This window comes from Urocitellus parryii, chromosome 2, assembly GCF_045843805.1.
Source record: "Urocitellus parryii isolate mUroPar1 chromosome 2, mUroPar1.hap1, whole genome shotgun sequence".
In the NCBI taxonomy this organism is placed as follows: Eukaryota; Metazoa; Chordata; class Mammalia; order Rodentia; family Sciuridae; genus Urocitellus; species Urocitellus parryii.
In genome coordinates, this window is record NC_135532.1 from 176627904 (window position 1) to 176647966 (window position 20063).

The 20063-nt window shown below is 46.1% G+C and overlaps 1 protein-coding gene across 2 annotated transcripts; it reads right to left on the minus strand.

The window, feature by feature from the left end:
• Nucleotides 1-16789: 16789 nt before the first annotated feature.
• Nucleotides 16790-19330, minus strand: Hes1 (hes family bHLH transcription factor 1). 2 transcript variants are annotated; one of them, XM_026400284.2, is made up of 4 exons: nucleotides 18996-19330; nucleotides 18750-18845; nucleotides 18402-18489; nucleotides 16790-17707 (listed from the first exon to the last, which is right to left on the minus strand). In XM_026400284.2, exons 1-4 carry the CDS (start codon nucleotides 19101-19103, stop codon nucleotides 17157-17159), a joined length of 843 nt encoding a protein of 280 aa, XP_026256069.1. In that variant the 5' UTR covers nucleotides 19104-19330; the 3' UTR covers nucleotides 16790-17156. The 2 variants fall into 2 exon arrangements, with proteins under 2 accessions (XP_026256069.1, XP_077651091.1); XM_077794965.1 differs by lacking the exons at nucleotides 18402-18489; nucleotides 18750-18845; nucleotides 18996-19330 and adding an exon at nucleotides 18130-18388.
• Nucleotides 19331-20063: the final 733 nt, after the last annotated feature.

Here is a 20063-nt window from a genome sequence, read left to right on the forward strand (position 1 = left end):
ACAGTTCGATTTGGAAATGCTTCATCAGAGATGTGATGGGATACTCTTGTTCTGTAATTTCATTATTCTTCATTCCAGGAAACCTAGAAAAAAAATCCAGAAAACAGAGGGCAGCTGCAGCAGAGCCCTCACACAGGGGGACAGCCCCCAGCCCCGGTTTTGCATTGGCAAGCAAGAAAGTCTCCAGGTTGGGAGCTGAACATCAGACTCCAGGACCAGCCTGATGTGTATGGCCCCCTCTCCAGGACACTCCCTGCCTTCTCTTTCCCCTTTCCACTTGGGGAAAGATCCCAAGAGTGGGCTTGGGGATCTATTGGGTCTTGGTGCCCATTACAGTGTGTAGTATGTGAGAGGTGCTAAACACAGTCATTGGATGAATGAATGATTAGAACACGAAGCCATCAGAGAGGGAGAAAAGAAGGTGGAAGTCAAGACTGGTAGAGAGTTAAAGGGATTCTGGGTCTTGGTGCAGAAAATGTATACCTTTGACTCAAGGACCATAACCAGCTACTTCTAACTGCAGCCTCTACCCTAAAGAGCTCCGTAGCTCACTCTGCACAGCTGTGCCCCATCCACGGGCCAGGCCTGTGCCATTGGCAGTTCAGGGGATTCCCGTAGCAGCTCAGAGGAACGTTATGAGCCAAGGCTCCCATTTTTAAATGAGGGCAAGTGACATTGCCAAGGTCATAGTGATTTGGGGCAGGGCTCATCTCCAGGTCAGTTTCTTCTGGCTGCACCTGGCCCCCTCCAGGGGATTTAAAGAGACAGCTTTTCCTGGATAAAGATAGATTGATGGCTGTGACTCAGGAGCACATGAAACCAGTTCCACTTGGCTTGGCTCTGCCTTGTCTCTCAGTCACTCCCAGCCCTGGAGCTGCTTTGAGCCATCCTCTATTTCTCCAATGTTCTCTCACCTACCTGGTATGCCCAGTCTTTTTAGAATGCATTGCTTTTGCTTTAATCACCTTAGGAAGTTCCTCGTTTTCTTTCAATTCTTGATCTTCATCTAAATTCCCAGAGACTGAGAGCCCAGGGTCTCATTCACTTGTGCCTACACAGTCAGGTGCTCAATGAGAGTGTACCATGGGGAGGGTGGAAATGGTGGAGCACAGAACTCGAGGCAGCCTGGGAAGCCACGTGCTTTAAAAGCTTTGTGGGTTTTCCCAGCAAAGCCATGCGCTGGGTGGTCTGGCAAGGAGACGCATTGCCTTTCTGTGCCTATTAGCCAAGTAAAGAGTGTTTGCTCTTCAACCTTCATTTATTCTCAGACACGTGTGAAGGACTGAAGTAGCCTTCCAGGTCAAATTAAAATCAAGCCAAATCAAGTTGGTAGATAAGAATGGGGACTCCAGCTGTGGCAAGTTTGTGAGCCCCTTGCCTTTAACATTAATTTTCAGAGATCCAAGTGCAAACTTCCATCAATTTATGACTCAATTCACTTCCAGTCTAATTCAAGAGTGAAAATCACACACCCATAAATAGTCAAGAAAAGCTCGTAACATGCACTGGCATGGGAATATCATGTGAAATATTTTTTATTGATGGCTCTCTTGGAGTGGAGTCTACAAAAATTACATACTCAGTTACATCAGTGTTTCAACCATAGGGGGAAAGCAAAAGACCAGGCCTCCAACCAGACTTCAAAAATGGTGGCTAAGATGCTCTTACAAGGTCATAACTAAAGCCAAAGAGAATTTTAGAGATTCCCAGCTACATTTGTAATATCCCATAGTGTTTCTTATAATATCAAGTGATGTCACAGGTTGCTCAAAATCCAAGCAAGTATACTTTGGTTTAAAATTTCACACACACACACACACACACACACACACACAGTCTCACTTATGGACATTTTGTTGCATCACTTTTGCTAGACATTTACTTTTGGGATGAGAACTAAGAAACCATGTAACAAATAGGCACCTCATATTCAAATGTTGTAGATCCCTAGAACTGCCGTTAAGAAAAAAAAAATGCATTTGGTGAAATAAAAAATTATCAAATAAGAAAAAAAAATAAAGCACCCTTTTTTTTTAAAGAGAGAGTGAGAGAGGAGAGAGAGAGAGAGAGAGAGAATTTTTTTTTTTAATATTTATTTTTTAGTTCTCGGCGGACACAACATCTTTGTTGGTATGTGGTGCTGAGGATCGAACCCGGGCCGCACGCATGCCAGGCGAGCGCGCTACCGCTGAGCCACATCTCCAGCCCAAAGCACCCTTTTTTTGAGAGGAACATTATTATTATTCAAAGAAATAATAATAGAAACAAACCATGAAAGCTTTCACTATTTGACTACAATTGTTCCATGGTGTTTAAGGCTGTTTGGAGAAATAAAATGATGTTACTTTCACAACTTGTTGGGTATGTGTGATGATGTGAACCAAACTGGTTACCTACCTGGGTTTCAACTTGTCACACAAAAGGAACAGTGGAAAAGGAGGCTAACACAATGGGTGGGGCTGCTTTTGAGCGATCTCAGAGGTTCTGTGTTTGAACTTCACTGGGCAATGGGAGCCATGGATGGTTTTGAAGGGAAGGGGGTAGATGATGGAGCTCTGCGTTAGCAGGTTACACCAGTTGCCTGGTGGAGAGAGATTGAAGAAGGTAGACCAGAAGCAAAAAGCCCAGTTCAAAGGATATAGCAATAACTGATATGCACAATACTGAAGACACTTGAGCTGAGGCCAAGATGTGGAGGTATTTAGAAGAAATTATCTAAGCTCCTGATGAATGATGATGGCAGGTAGGTATGAGGCAAAAAGATTTGAAATGAAAGACAGCTCTGGGATACCTGGGAGGATAAGGATCATTAAACCCTCCAGTGCTGGGCTGGCCAGTGTGGCAGCCACTAACTCACAGAGCACCCGAAATGTGGTCAGTCTACATTTCTGAATTTTTGATGTGCTATAATTGTACTATTACAAAACTATTCCAAAGGCTTAGTACTTTAAGAAATGTAAAATGTACCACCAGTATTTTTGTATATGGGTTACATGTCAAATAATACTATTTTGGATATACTAGGTTACATAAAAATATTATTAAAATTAATTGTTTTTTGGGCTGGGGATGTGGCTCAAGCGGTAGCGAGCTCACCTGGCATGCGTGCGGCCCGGGTTCGATCCTCAGCACCACATACCAACAAAGATGTTGTGTCCGCCGAGAACTAAAAAATAAATATTAAAAAATTCTCTCTCTCTCTCTCTCTCTCCTCTCTCACTCTCTCTTTAAAAAAAAAATAATAATTGTTTTTAAAGGTGGCTTCTAGACTACAAGACCATCTAAAACTGTGTACATGGATCATGGTTGATTTATCTGGGACAGTGCAACTCCAGGGGCCTCTCGCTGCACTTAGGACTCAGGCCCAAATTCCTCACTGTGACCTGCAAGGCCCTGTGTGATCTGACTTCTGCCAGCCTTTCTAGCCTCAACTTGGACACAGTCCTTGTGGTGGCTCCTCTCCGCACAGCAAGATTCTTTCTTCCCCAGGGCGGTGCCCCGTTCCTGCTATGTTTCTATCCTTGTCTTTACAGGGTTGGATCCTTCCACCATTCAGCTGTCACATAGTTCAGAGGCTGTCTTCTCAGAAAGACCACCTTGACCACTGTTTCTAAAACAGCCCCCCTGCCCCACTATAGTCCACCCTTCCTCCTATTTTGTTTTTCTCAGAACACTTTGACACTTTGTTATTATAGAAATTCCCTTTCTTTCTTTCTTTTCTTTCTTTCTTTCTTTCTTTCTTTCTTTCTTTCTTTCTTTCTTTCTTTCTTTCTTTCTTCTTTCTTTTCTTTTTTTTTTTGGGGGGGGGCTTTGTACATCCTAGATAAGATATATTAGGTTATATATATTAGATTAATCACTGAGCTACATCCCCTCACCCCCCAATACCATTTAAGTTCCAAGAAAGCAAGAACCTAGTCTATCTTTTTCTTCCTGATACTCTCAGTGTGTAGCATACTATCCCTAATAGATATGTGATACATATTTGATGAATGAATAAATTGAGAAATATAGAAACACTAAAAAGCCAAAGGTTCAAGGAACATCTCAATTGTTAGTTGTTATCTTTGGGAGTGGGGGAGCATGGTGATTGGGCAAGTGCTCCACCACTGAACTACACATTCGGACCTCTCCATATGACTACAGGGCTTCTCCCTCTCCATGTAGCTGGTCTGTGTGGTCTCTCCATCAGTGCAGTTGGCTTCTTAGATCACCATTCTGGGCTCCCCAACATGCAGAAACAGAAGCCCCCAGGCCTTCCTCAGGCATAGGCCTGGAACTTGAACAGTGTCACTGGTGCTGCCTTCTATTCTCTGAAGCAGTTTCGGATTCAGCCTAAAGTCCAAGGGAGTAGAAAAAACTCCACCTCTTAATTGAGAAAGTGACAACAGATTTGCCTTCCCCTGAACCCACCCAAGAGCTAAGTTCAGAGACTTGGATGCTTGTCAGCCTTTATGATCAGAGGACAGACCCAGAGGGTTGACCCAGAGGTTAGCCAGAGCCAACAAGGAGGAGAGCCTTCCCCTCAGTCCTCAGGCAGAAGGCATAGGGCTGTCTCCAAACCTGTCACATGAGCCCAGGAGCCAGTCAATATTTTCTGAGCAATCACACTATGGTCAGGCAGGGTGGGTTGATCTCGGTATAGACGTGCAGAGAAAAGCAGAGAATGTTTCCACGTGCCAGCTTAGCAGCCAAAGACACAACCAAGACACCCACGACTTAAGAAGAGGGTAACTAAATGCTGTGCTGAGCTGAACTGTACCTACTGCATTACCAGCATTCATAAGAGGGAAAGATTTTCTCCAAACTGTTGTCAAAGACTCATTTTTTTAAATGTAAATATTTTGAATATAAAGTAGCATAATCACTATGGAACATGGAGAAAAGAAAAAAATATGTATTACCCATATTCTCTTTTCCTCCTAGACTTATTCTAGAAGTGGGATCTTTTAGGGTACTTGAGAAACTGCTGAGGTACCGGTGGCTTTGTAGGGCTCATCTATGATTATAAGGTAATAGATGAGGGGACTTCCCAATTCTGTGCACAGGCATCCAGCAGGGGAGAAACAAGCCTGGTCAGGGCATTTCCTGGGTCTCATCAAACAAGAACACCCTAGACTGGGTGGTGGATAAGCATAGTATGAATGGTCTCCTGAGCAATGCTTGGAAGGCAGATCTTGGTGGGACCCTGGAGAAGCAGGGAGGTGCACCAGGGTCTGAGGAGCAGCCTGGAGGTGGGAGGGGAGGAAGGGAGTAAAGAGGGAGGAAGAAAAAACAAAGACCAAGGTTTTTCTGGGGTGCAAGGGGGCCAGAATCTTGCCCAGTGTATCTTCCTATTTGCTTGCCTGTTTAACAAAACTTATATTAAGTCCCTACTGCCAGCCAGGCATTGTAATAAGTCCTGAAGAGGCAGTTCTGTGGCCATGGAGGACAGCTCACAGGTGCATGTGATAAGTGGGCTTCTGGGGGAAACACTCATGGCAGCAGGACATGGGAAGAACTCAGCAAAATGAATTTTAAGGGGAGGAGGCTCAGGCAAGGCTTTTGAGGCAATAGAGTCTGAGAATTGAAAGCAAAACGGATAGGCAGGGGTGAGCTGGAGACAGGAGGGATTTTCTAAGTGAAAATAACAGCAAATACAAAGTTAAGAGATGTGTGGGGAGGGAGTGGGGCGCTGAAGCAAAAACAATCCCCAGACCATAAGTCTGCCATGGAGGCTCTAGCTCAATCTCATCCCTTGCTAGATCCAGGTGGGCTTTTGGGGTGATGGCTCTCAGCACGTTTTTCTCCTGGGTGACTTACATTCTGTGTTCTCACTTGACTGTGATCTCCCTAAAGACATTTGGCATTTATTCATCTCGGCATCCCCCATGATTCCCAGCACAAAGCAGAGTTCAGAGGATGTCTCTGGAAGGAACAGTGAATGCGAAGCCAATCAGTCAGCCATGAGTCATTTCTTCACACAGAGAAGCAAAGAGGTTGAATTGGTTGTCCCCAAATCAGTTTTCACCTCAAATATTTAGAGTGTTTTGCAAACTGTTGAGTAGTTTGTGGTGGTTGTATGACCCGAAAACCAGCAGCAAACAATACTGATCCTGAGGCTGGCCCTGGGCCCATTTATAAACACCACCTGAGCTGGCCAGAAGTCACATTTTCTACCTTCACCCACTGGCCCTGCAAAATCAGATTGGACTTTTTGTTTGACCAGTTTTGTTCTGCTGTGTTTTATGACTTTGGGAATCACCTCCTCTGGGAGGCTTTCTTGTCTACCATTCTAAATCAGACCCCAGCCCATGTCAGCCCTTCTATCATAGTGTCCTACATTAGCCCCTTTACAACATTTATTGCAAGTGCACATGCTTTCCTTCATTTATTTATTTTCTTCCCCATGGTGGAATGCGAGCCTCGGCCTTGCCTGTCTTGTTTGTTGCAGACACTCTGGTGCCTGGCACGGTGCCTGGCATGGAGCAGACACTGTGCTAGTCCCTGCTGAATGAATAACTAGACAGCACCCACTGGGAACTCTTTTGTGGGCCAGTGACCCACACGGGTCCAGGATGCCCTTCACTTCGCTTCAGGTACTACAGGCTGAACTGCAGACGCCTTGAAGAAGCTATAACGTCTCTTCTAAGAAAATCCCCCAGTTATTAAATGCTCTGTTCTTTTCTTTTCAGTAAAGACTTGCTATGTTGCTCAGGCTGACCTCCAAGTCCTAGGTTCAAAGAATTCCCCTACCTCAGTCTCCTAAGTAGCTGGAGCTACAGGTGCTTGCCGCTACACCTAGGGAAATGATCTTTGGTGTGTGTGTGTGTGTGTGTGTGTGTGTGTGTGTGTGTGTGCGCGCACGTGGCGCGCCCCGCGCGTGCTGGCATTTAAACAGAGGGTTCTGCATGTGCTAAGCCTCTACCACTGAGCTGAGACCCTAAATGCTCATTTTGATCTGGAATGCAAAACAGCAGTCACAGACAGGAAGAAAAGTCCAACAATCGTATCTGGAAAGTCAGCAACTGCTTCACAGCTAGGGAACATTTTGCTTACAGAGACTGTATTGATCTTGTCACAAATAGCCACATTGTATTTGTGGCTTTTCTGGTGTGGCCTCACCCACAGCTGTGCTTCAGAATCACTGTGACACCCTGATATGTTTCGCCTGCTGGTTTCTCTGGGTCACAGTGTGACTCATTCACCTATTAACAGACAACTCTTTTTCAAAACTGCTTCACCAACAAGCTCTTCAAAATGGGATAATTTTCTTCCTTCCTAAAGTGTAGGATTTATCTTCCTAGTCTCTTTATATCAGTTTTGATTCTGAAATAATCCTGGTAATTCATTTGTGCTGAGGATCATGAATCTTTATGCTTCCAAAAGATTGTGTTTGATTGTTTTAACCTGATGTCATTTGAGAGACAGGAGGGAAGGAGGGAGGACCCTGCAGTTCCTGTTGGCTGATTTTCGTTACACATGTGTTATGGCAGCAGAGCGGGAGTGAAAACAGATTTCCAGAAAAATGGTTCTGGTTACATATGAGGCAAAAGTGCACTGATTACAGAGATTAAAACTATGTTTATTTGCCCTGGACAGGCAGCAAGGCAGGTATTTGTGTCATTGAGAGACCAGCTTTAGTATGGTGCTCACAGAGATGTGAATTCCAGAGACCCTTCCACTTATGTCACTTCCTAGCTGTCATCTTGGCCAAGTTGACTACCCTTTTTTGAGTCTAAGTAGCCACATTTGATGTGAAGATAACAGTCTTATTTACATGCTGGGATTCATTTGGGGCTCAGATAAGATGGTGTTTGTGAAGACACCCCGTGAACTTGAAACTCTTGTTCAAATGTGAGTTGTTATTTTTGTTAATATCATTCTTCTTTCTAATCTAACAATATCCAATTTCCATGCCAGCTACTGTGCCAGGTGCTAGGGGCACAGAAAAACTTGTCAGGTATGGAGACCAATAAGCTAACACTATAGTCCAGAGTGAGCAGTGTCACATTAGATCCCTCAGAAAGAGAGCATGAAAATGGGAAGGGATCAGAGCAGGGGACCTGGTAGGCATCAAGATGGGCTTCCTGAAGAAGGTACACTGAGCCAAGGACATGTCACAGGGGAGGTCTCCTGGAATAGAACAGAATAGGAGAACTTCCGGCCCAGGGATGGCAAGATAGGTGGTGGGTTTGAGAAGACACGTTAAATCTAGGAAAGCAGGGACAGGGCACCTGGTGAGGGCGGGGCTGGGGTCATAGACTGGGTTTGAGCCATACTGACTGCCAGGTGGAAGTATCCTGAGGACAGCTGAGTTTATGGTTTGGGAGCTCAGGGAAGAATTCTGCTTGAAGACATTAGATTGGGTGGTGTTCTTCATGCAGATGCTCATCACTGCCCTGAGTGGTTGAGTGACAAGAAAAAGAGATATGGATAGAATAGAAGGAAAGAATCCATAGTAGGTATTGAGGAATCACTAGAAAGTTTGGAGGAACTTAGAAGAAAGAGATGCCACTGTGTGTAAGGAGGAGGGAATTTCAAGGATGGAATCTGAACATGGTCAGGACCTCACAAATGCCAACCCAGGAAAGGACAGAAAATAACCATCTGGTTTGCTCCTTGAGTTGCCCTTGCCAGAGCTTGTCAGTAGAGAGCAGGCCAGAGTGAGCCTGGCTGCAAAGATGAGCACAAGAGAGAGAAGAGGCAATGCCCGCCCTGAACAACATCCAGGCATTGTCAGTGAGAAGGGAGCAGAGGCCACAGGATGTCTCTGGAAGTCTGAGGAGAAATAGATGTGCTCATGTGTTGAGGGAGGGGGGCTTAAAAATGGCGAGGGAGGTTGAAAACTCAGAAGAAATGCAGATGTTTTGGGTCACCTCCCTGATGAGGGGAAGAAGACTAGATCCAGGGCAAAGTCCTTAAGAAAGGAAGAAAGGATGGAGCCAGGTGAAGGGAGAATTCAGAAGATGATAGGAAGCAGAAGACAATGCAGGGGAGAGTGGATGGCACCAAGGAAAGGTTCTTAAGTGAGGAGGGAGGAGTAAGGCTGTGAGAAGGCAGACTGGGTGCCCTCTCTCCAGCTCCAAGTCACACCCCTGAGGCTAAGGTACCCACACTCCCCTTCATTGTACCTGTCCTCTGTCATCAATGAGCCTGCAGCATCCAAACAAAGGTAGAGCCAGGCACTGAGGGGATCCACGTAGAAGCTGGAGGTAGAACGTGTTCATTTCAAAGAGATCAAGATTCCAGATAGTGCAGTGGAAAGGCTGAGGGGGAAGTTCTGATGTCATATGCTAAACATGAAAACTTGGCTTTTTTAAAATATGAAGTTGAATTCAGTTCCATAGCTAATTAGAAACTGATTGCTGTATCTTAAGAATGTCAACTGATTGAAATCAAACTTATATTTTTAAACCAGTCTGTTTTATTCTGTTTTCTGTGGCTATAACCGACTGCCTGAGACTGGGTAACTTATAAAGGAAGAAGTGTATTTAAGCTTATGGTCTGGAGGCTGGAAATCCAATATCCAACAGCCATACCTGCTTGGCTTCTGGTGAGAATCACCTGCTGCATATGCCTGATGGAAAAACAGAGAAGCAAGTGGCCAAAAGGGAAGAGAGAAAGGGGAGCAGACTTACCATTAGTTAACTCGTTCCTGCAAGAAAGGCATTAATCCACCCATGAAGCTCCACTCCTGTGACTCAGACACTTTCCACTAGGCCTCACCTCCCAACATTGACACAACAGCAATCAAATTTCCACTCCAGGGACAAAATCATATTTGAATCACAATACAGTGTATATATATAAATATGTAGCTAAGGTATCTGATAGAGGAGTTGTGAAAATATTGGAAGCAAAAACATTAAACTATCTCAAAATGTCTCTTCTTTGCATGGATACTCCCAATTTTGAACTCCAAATGGAATTCAGTGAAATTTCAAAACGAAATCTCAAAGAGATCAAACTAAGTTTTGTTATCCTCTCGACAATCATATATTATTATGTTCCAGTCTGGGCCTCCCCGTATTGCCCCTCCCCCCAACTCTAAAACAAGAAAAGAAAAACAAAAATAACTCAAATGAGTCTTTGGTTTCAAAGTTTTTTAGTGGCTTGTTCTTCTCAGCGAGGCATCAATGGCCAATTCAACGATCACTCTATAAAGGAATAGTAATGATGGAAGATTTTAGGAGAAATACCTATTTGACCCTGAAAAATTCTATTTTTTAGGAAAGTAATCATAAGAGTCATAATTATGGAACAGAATGCAGGAAAGAATAGCTATGTCCTCAGGAGTACTTATTCTTCACAAATCTGGGTTGGGGGAAGCATCCCTCAAGCTTCATCTCTACTGGGTATTCTCTAAAATGAAGAAACACCATAAGCAGTTTTTTTTTTAATTTTCAATGGACTTTTATTTTATTTATTTTATGTGGTGCTGAGAATTGAACCCAGTGCCTCATACACGCTAGGCAAGTGCTCTACCACTGAGCCACCACCCCAGCCCCCCATAAAGAGTTTTATACTTATCTGTGGAAGGGGGAACAGAAATAAGTGAAAAGCTTATGCCAGATGTTTCCTTATCTCATCCCAGGAAACAATTCTGGGGCTGTTAATACATCTTAAACGTCATGCATGGCAGTTACTTCTGAACCTGATTTGACATATTGCACTTGCTCTCTCCCGTCTCTGTTAAGGAATAATATTCCTGGTTTTACATTTTGATATCTCAGGGACAAATTTTAGAATCATATAGCTAGTGAGAAAAACTGAAGAGAAACGATGTGGCAGAAAACATGAAGTTTGGGAGCAGTGTTTGTTTTTTTCTAGATTGTTTTGTAAACTAAATTTATAAGTTTCATGTCTCAGATTGATGACTAAATTAGTAAAAAAAAAAAATTAGCTAAACATGAAAACAGATCACATCTGTGAGAAACATAAAACAAGCAATGTTTCTTCAAGGAACCTACCTCTAAGTCAAACTTGCAGTTTTGAGGGGAAATTGCATAGATCCCTGCTTACTAAACATAATTTGGAAACAGATACATTTCCACAAATAGAATTTATACAATAAAGTCTTATTATTAATTTAGATTCTAATGATTTACTTCAGTTGCAGTCATGGCTCTTCTTATTCTTATTGTAAGGATTTATAATATAAATAATATTTCCAGAATCATGTTTAACTGCTCAAAGTAATCTGTCCTTTAAATGATTTTAATGCATTAATTTTATCAAAGCAAGTATTTTTGTAAACTGTGAATTCAGACTCGTAAAAAGCAGTACTTGTAAATTTACTGCTTTTCCCACCAGATATTTAAAATGCAGTTTTCCCACTAGTTCAGACTGACATTTTTGTTTAGCCAGACTAGTTCAGCAAGTTTACTGAATTCAGTAAATGTACTAGGGGGAAAACCCCAACCAGTTGGGGAAATATGTTTCCTAAAGAAACTGCAGGTTATCGGGCAAGAGTCCCAATAAGTTGCAGATCACATTTTCTTCTCAGAAAAGAAGTGGGCAGATGCAAAGTTTGGGGAGATTCATTTTAGGGTTGAGAGGGAAAATGGCAATATTTTTTAACTCTTTCTGCTCTGATATCACAGCAAAAATAGAGTCTGAGTAGCAGGTACTTGAGCAGATCCTACCAAATGCAGTTTTCCTTTGATGTGCAACACAGTGGACCTGAGTTTCACTAGCCAGGCAGGTCTCCAAGAATGTAATGTGTGAACTACAATGCCCGTTCTGCAGGTCCCAGTTTTTACATTTTTAATTGCAGATTAAAAGAATGGGTTATAAAATTATCATAGAACCTTGTTCAACAGTTCTGAAATATGTCTAATGAACAGGCTTTGTGGAATTGAAGGACTTGAGAGGCTTCCTCGTCTGACCTTCTTACCTTACTTGTGAGGAAACTGGAGCACAAAGACTTAAGGGGACTTGCTCAATACCTCATAGATAGCAGCCAATTTGGAACTAGAAACGACATTTTCTGACTCCGAGTCCCACTCCTTGACTATGTCAACGTGGCTGTGTTTATTCAAGATATTAATTTGTTGTTACTATTACTATTTTGGTTCTGGTGATCAAACCCTGGGCCTCATGCATACTAGGTAAGCACTCTCTACCACCGAGTTGTATCCCCTAAAATGATTAATCTTGAAATTCAACATTTGACAATAAAATTTCCTAGGTGAAATTTGACTAGTTAATGACTGTGCTAGCAATTTCTATGGTCACAAAAAGTTGATCATTTGGAAGACCAAAAAGTTACCTGTTATGAGGTATAATCTTTTGTATCACCACTAAATAATATTCCTGGTTTACAACATTAAAAACAAGAGTAATTAAAAAAAAAAACTATCTCAACTACCAGTCTGTGAGCTTTATAGCTGCAGAAATCCTGTCTTTCTTCTCCCCTTATTCCTCTAGTGCCTGGTTCAGTAATTACCAAATGAATGCATGAAATTCAGAAACTGAGGAAGAGATTGTGGTCCTCTTCCATGGGGCCTGGGGTAGTTACAAGCAGACCCTGAGATCCCTGGGCAAAGCCCCCGGCTGGCTTTCTGGTCTGGTGAACATCCTCCCTGGTTGTTTAGGAATCATAACAGCTGACATACACTGATGGCTTATGTCCAAGCACCATTCTAAATGCTTCAAGCATATTTTTCCTCACAACCCTAATGAGGGTCTACCCTTATGAGTCCTAAAGTACAGATGAGATTACTACACAGAAATCTGAGGCATTAAACAAGGAAAGGTGGCCAATGTCTGCAGTCCTTCTTACTCTAGAGATAGAGGCTGAGGCAAGAGGATCACTTGAGCCCAGGAGTTCCAGGCCACCCTGAGCAACACTACAAGATCAGGCTTAAAGAAAAAAAGAAGAAGAAAGAAGAAAGAAGAAGAAGAAGAAAAACAGAGAAGTGAGAAACTCTGCCTTGGGCTTAAAACCTTAAGCAATCAGGAGCCAGATCAATGTACTTTTAACCTCTCGTTACACTGCAGTGAACCAAAGACCCAGGCAGGTAACTTAGTCCTCTCTTTTGACCTCTAAGCTTATCTGGACAGGATTTGAAAATTCAAATGCAATGACCATATGTGAACTTCCTGAAATTTCTCCAAACTGGACCTGTATTTTTTTTTCGGTTTGCCCTCACCTTCCGATTCCTGATTTTTCCTATTATCTTTCACCTCTGGACCTCAAGCACCAAATTTCACGAAAACGTCCCTGGTTTCCTCTCCAATCAGAATTAATCTTTCCGTTCTGGATGCCCTTGATTTAAACCTCAGTCCTGGCACTTGGCACATCAAGCGTGGGATGAGTCACTGGTGTGTTTGTCTGTCTCCCTGGTTAAACCGAGCGCTGCGTGAGGGCAGGGGCAGTGTGGTGTCATCATCTCCCGCCTGCTGCTGGCACTTAGTAGGTGCACTTAGTAGGGCACTTAGTAGGTGCGCCGAGTTTTCAGAAATGAGGTTCCTTTTCTTAAGGCATCCAGAGTGGCGGTCTGGGGGCAAGGTCTTTTTCTGGGACAACTCTGGGCTGAGATGGCCTCGCCCCGCCCCTGCCTGCCCACTCCTGCCCCGGCTCGGCCGGCCGCGAGGGCCTCTGGTTTGCCCTGACACTGGCCTCGGCCCAGTTTCCCGGCTTCTAAATGCGGCCCGGAGCTACCGGGGGAACTGGAAAAACACTGGCAGGCGGCCCCACCCCCAGGCCCCCGCGGGCCGGGCGGCCGCGGCTCTGCGGCCTGGGCCTGCTGCTTGGGAGGCGCTGGGGCCCGGGGCGGGGGAGGCGGGGGAGGCGGCGGGCGCGGGCGGCTGCCTGCCTGTCAGCGGGAGCGGGCGCGGGCTCGTGTGTCAGCGACTCCCTCCTCCCTCCTGCCCCCGCGCCGCCCGCCCGCCGGGCCTCCCGGCCTCCCGCCGCCGCCGCCGCCCGCTCCCCCCGCGGCCTGGCAGGCTGCCGGCTGCACAGGCGGGGGTTCGCGCCGTTCTCACGACCTCTCAGGTTGCCTGAGCTCATCTGGGAGCTATTCATTTCCTGCCAGAAAGCAGCCGGGCCTGCTAAGCAAGCCACCTTGGCCGCAGGGCCGCCGGGGCCGGCCCGGCGTGGCCGCCCTGGCCCGCTCCCTCCCGGGCCGCAGACCCCGGAGGCCTCCCAGGAACCCGAGAGCCGCCCCGGCGGGCGCGCGGCGGGGGCTGCTGGTCCGCCCATCTGGTTGCACTTAGGAGCCGGGAGGAAGCTAGCCGAGGGTTGTTACCGGCCAAGGGGTGTGGGAAAAGTTAATTGACTTTAATGACAGGTTCCCCAGGACGGCGGTGTCTATGAGGGGGTCCAGTTAAGCCCCTGGGTCCCCAGTGCAGAAACACGTGGGGGGGGGGATGGGGCGCGAGGAGGGGCGAGCCTCCAAGTGGTGCTCAGGCGTCGCTTGGAGAAAACTCTGGTTTTGACCTACGAGATCCGCCTCCCTTCCCACTTAGGCGCCTTTCCTCCGCACTGGAGGCTGGAGACCCGAGGAGGGGCGAGGCAGTGATGGTCTCCAATGAGAGGCTTAATGCGCACAGCCAGAGAGACCCGAGGGCCGCATCCCAACACCCACCTAGGAGCCGTGCCTTATCTCTCTCAGGGATCAGTACTGCTAGAGGCTAGTGAGAGGGGCTGCTGGGTGTGTCCCAAAGCTGTCCAATTAAGTCTGGCCCAAGACACCTCCAGGGAGGCAAAAGGCAAGTGTTCTTTGAAACTTTGTCTCTCCCATGGCTACTCATTCCAGAAACAGCCAGGACCCAGGCGAGTAGTGTCTTAGCAATAAATTCACTCAATTATGCACTTGGAAATGCTACAGAGAAGGAAAATGACTTTTCCAAGGCGACATAACTGGGCCAAGAACCAGAAAGTCCCACCCTATTGGGTCTTAGGGACACCCCCCACCCCCATCGTACAGAAACAAATGCTTCATCTAATAGTCTAAGCCCACATTTCAGGGAATAAGTGTTCTTTTCGACCCATCAATTAAAATAACAGATGACTGATTTTCCTTCCATTTATTTCTCCTCTCCAGGAAGATAACCGTGTCTATGTACTTTTGGTGATATTAGCAAGTGCTTATTTTTGATATGGGAAAAGACATAGAAATTTAATTTTCCGTTGATATGGAGAGTGTAACCCCCTCCCATCCCATAACTTTCAAAGACCATCAATGTAAAGCAATTACTTTTATAAAAATTAAGACCCTGATGTCTGGATAATTTTTACCAGAACAGTTAAGAACTCCTACTGGGGCCAGGGGACAGGCTTACCAAATGAAGCATTGAGTTTGGGATGGTTGTCTTGATGGAGCAGTTGTTATATGTTTGTGTTTAAACGAGGGAAAACGTGGAAAAATGATATGATAAAGAAGGACATGTGTGTTTCTTTGGTGGAGGGTGTGTTAAGACATCTTTCGTGTACATAAAATAAGAAAAGTAGATCCATTTTTTTTTTTTTTAATTCTCTTTTTAAAGCTTTTCCTCTGGGGCTGAAGCTGGGGCGAAGGTATTGGAGAGAAAACCGACTGCTGTCTACTAGATCATTCCTGTGATAGAGCCGCTCTCCACACTGGCCTGTGGGAAAGGCCAGAGCCAGGCGGGGGAGAGGTAAAGCTTTTGAAACAAGACAGAAAATCGTTGGCTTTATCTTTGTTAGGAAAGCTTCAAAGATTGATCTCTCCCGCCTCATCCTTCTCCTCCCAGAAGCCGCTCTTAGAGAAGGGGGGTGAGAGGTTGGCGGGAGGGGCCTGGAGGGAGGAGGACTGGCCGGCGGTGGGGGTAGTGGGGGAGGAGGGCGCGCCGGCCAGACCCACAACGCGGCTGATGTGTCTGGTCTCGCAGGGCTCGTGGTTTTCATTTCCCCAACACCTGGATGCAGTCAAACACCTGGCCAAATCTGACAAAATCTGACAAGCCTTTGTGATGGGATTTGGAAGAAATTCCCTGCAGATCCTGGCACAGTTTAAAGCTGTCCGCTTTGAGTTAGGACTTGTTAAGGAGGGTTATGTGAGCTGAAACCCGAGACAACCCTTTTGCTTCTATCTGGAGCCCACATCTTGCCTGGAAATGGGGCATGACCAAGAGAAGGGGTCGCTTGCTGTTTGTATTAAAAGGGGAAGATGGCCTGTGTGCCTGCCAGAGTAGCCCCCACATGCTTTCTCTATTAGAGCCAAGCACAGAAACTTATCAAAAACACATGTCTGGTGTTAATCATCTGGGTTTGGACTCCACTTGGGAGTCTAACTAGCTGTCCCTTGGCAGAAGGAATCTGTTGACCTCTTCAGCTTGCTTGAAGAGGGTGCAGAGAGGCATTTCAAACTTTGGGATGCTGGTGCTAGGGAATGTCTAGCTACACCTATGGAAAGACTACTTGTAGGTAGGAGGCTGCAGCCGCTAAGAATGTTTTTACTTGGGTGTTGGTAGCTACCCTAGGGGAGTAGTGTGCAGGAGACATTTTTAATGTGCAATGGGCAATAAGACTGGATCCAGTGAACTTCATAAATTCAGTTCTTCTCAGAAGGAACTAATAGAACAAGGACTGAATAAGTTTTAAACAACTTTTTGAAATCCTTGAAGAGAATGACCAAAAAGTTTATCAGGGAAGCCATATAAGATGGGTTCTTGCAAGTTACATGAAACTTACTCTTTTTTAGTTCATGGATTTAATTAAAAAAAAAAAAAAGAGAGAGAGAGCCAATTTCTGGATTCCCAGACTACATGTATTTCAAACCTACAATGAGTCTTTTTTTTTTACATATTCTGAAATAATCAGTTCTAAGACATAAAAGCCTTCACTTTTTTCTTTTATTTTCTCAAACTTCCCCAAAGGAAGATACTTTAAGAGCATTTTCAAACATCTTTGGCATCACATAAAAAAGAAATCTCGTGTAAAAAACGAAATGTCATCTCAAGTTTTATAATACAAAGGCGCAATCCAATATGAACATATAAAATATATACAAATATAGTGCATGGTCAGTCACTTAATACAGCTCTCTACAAAAAAAGTAACTTTTTAGAAATTAAAAACAAAAACAAAAAATCCGAAGTAACCACTTAATCACAAAAGTCTTCTTTCCTAACAGCAAGTTCCTGTTTAGTGTCCGGAGGGGAGAGAGGTGGGCTGGGGAATTTAGGGGAAGGGTGGTCTGAGCCCCTCAGTTCCGCCACGGCCTCCACATGGAGTCCGCCGTGAGCGAGGAGCCGCTGGAAGGAGACACTGCGTTGGGACCCACTGAGGTCCCACTGTTGCTGGTGTAGACCGGGATGACTGGGCCGCTGTGCGCGAAGGCCCCATTGGGGATGAGGAAGGCAAATTGGCCGTCAGGAGCCGGCACCACCTGGAAGCCACCAAACACCTTGGCCGCCTCTCCAGCCTGGCTGCCCAGCTTGCAGGGTGCGCCGCCGGGAGGGGGCGCCGCACCTCCGGGGATGGGCACAAGTGGCGGCGGCGGCGCGAACGGCGCGTGCTGGGGGCCGCCGGGTCCTGGCGGGGGCGGTGGCGGCGCCTGCAAGGCGGGATGCGGCTGCCCAGGGTAGGTCATGGCGTTGATCTGGGTCATGCAGTTGGCCAGGTGGCCGAGCAGCCGAGTGCGTACCTCGGTGTTAACGCCCTCGCACGTGGACAGGAAGCGGGTCACCTCGTTCATGCACTCGCTGAAGCCGGCGCGGTACTTCCCCAGCACGCTCGGGTCTGTGCTCAGCGCAGCTGAAAGGCCAGAAGGAGACAAACCGGTCACCAAACAGCCACTGCTTCCCGCCCGGGGAGGTCCCTGATTCCACCCCAGGGCTACTGCTTCCCGCCCTGGGAGGTCCCTGCGGCGGGCCTCCGTGATTACGCACCAGCAGAACTACCTCTGGCTGGGAGGGTAGGGTACATTTAGAAAAACCAGTCACCTCTCTACACTAGCGTAGAGATCGAAGCCGCGACACTACGTCCTCATTCCCGGTCGCTCCATTTAAACAGATTTCAGCCTCAGATCAGCCACCCCACCCCCTCGCGCGGTGTGACCCTGGGTAATGCCACCCAGTTCGCCATCCAACTCCCATTTTCCCTTCTGCAATGAAGGTATGATGGTGTGGGTGACTGCTAGATCAGATGACCCTAGGCTCCACTCAGCTCAAACCCACCACAGTCTTCAGTCCTTTCGCCCCTACCCGCTTCCTCCACAACCAAGCTGCCCGACAACCTCAGGGCTACAACCTCTTCTCCCTCCCTTTCCGGAACAGTAACAACTTGGAGTTGTGGCTATAAATAAGACCCAGACCGTGGGAACGCGAGAGTGAGCCAAGGCAGTAAAATGTAGCTGAATGCCTCTCACAACCACGGGCGGAAGTCTGGAAGAAATCACCGCGGGGCGAGAGGGACGCCCGCAGAGGGGGACGCGGCGAGCTGCCCTTACCAGTCATCTGCGCCCGCTGCAGGTTCCGGAGGTGCTTCACTGTCATTTCCAGAATGTCCGCCTTCTCCAGCTTGGAATGCCGGGAGCTCTGCACACAGGAGGAAGCAAGAGAGAAAAATCAGACCCCTGTCAGCTGCCTCAGAGTGCTGGGGTCCCTAACTCCGGCCGCAGCTCCCTTATCCCCGGACCCCAGGCAAGAGGGCCCAGCCTTCCTGTTTAGGAGAAGGCACTGCTTGGCTGGGTAAGATTTTCGCACAGCAAGCCAGAAGGTTTCATTCTTAGTGGCTGAGAAAATAGGGCTTCTTATTTTTTAATTAAAAAAAAAAAAAGGCAGCATTCCCCACTTACATCTTTTTTAAGGGCATCCAAAATCAGCGTTTTCAGTTGGCTCAGACTTTCATTTATTCTTGCTCTTCGTCTTTTCTCCATGATAGGTTTGGATGACTGTAAAGGGAGTTAAAAAAAAAAAAAAAGCCTGAGTTCTCTCTCTTGAGATTTGCCATGTCACCCCGCGATTTTAAAAGAGAAAGCCCCCCGTCCCCATACACACCAAATAATTTCGTGGGGCTGCAGATATACAGGTATTGCCCTTACCTTTCTGTGCTCAGATGCTGTCTTTGGTTTATCCGGTGTCGTGTTGACACTGGCTGGGGTAGCAGCCACCGGGGACGAGGAATTTTTCTCCATTATATCGGCTGGCATTTTTTTTCTATTCCTTTTTTTTTTAATCCCTAGAGAATTTTATTTTTGGAATACTTCATGCAAAAAAAATTTTTTTTTTTTGCTTATGTCTCTTTTACTTGAGACATTCACAAAACTACTGAGCGAGTGCTGAGAATTTATTATTTTATGGCTACTTGGTGATCGGTAGCGCTATTCCAGGACCAAGGAGAGAGGTAGACGGGGGATTCCGCTGTTATCAGCACCAGCTCCGGATCCTGTGTGATCCCCAGGCCCTGGCGGCCTCTATATATATCTGGGACTGCACGCGAACGGCTCGTGTGAAACTTCCCAAACTTTCTTTCCCACAGTAACTTTCAGCCAATGGGAGGAGGAGACACGCGGCACCGCTCGTGGACCGCGCCCCCCCATTGGCCGCCAGGCACAAGGTCTGGCGGCCAATGGCGCGCGCCTGAGCCCGGGGCACCGGAGGCTACAACGTCAATCAAAAGGATTTTAACCCTTTGCTACTCTCCCCTCTGGGCTTTCCTTTAGAGAAGTTTTTCCGCTTTGGTTTTGATCTGGGCTATTTCTTTCCAGGCCAAGGTCTTTGCTCTTTATTCTCTTAGCTATATGTAATACAGCTACTTTTTAATAATTTAATTTGAGGGTTTTTTTAAATAAAAAGGCATAGAAGGCCAAGAAAAAAAAAACATATTTGCGGTGGTTAAAAAAGAGCGGGGGAACTCGTGCGAGGGTATGTTACCAAAATATCTGAAGTGATTTCTCGCTCAGATGATGTATATTCAGGGGGGTAAAAATAGATCATGTAGAAAATAAAAGATCTTTAATTTTTTTTTTTTTTTTTTTTTTTTGCAGAAGAAATACTTTCCACCTTACATTGGCAGGGTTTTTAGAGCAAAGTGGCTTTTAAAATGCGTCCCTCCCCTCCCCAGTCCCTTATTTCTCTTCGGGAGTTGGGGCTTTGGACTCCATGCTTCC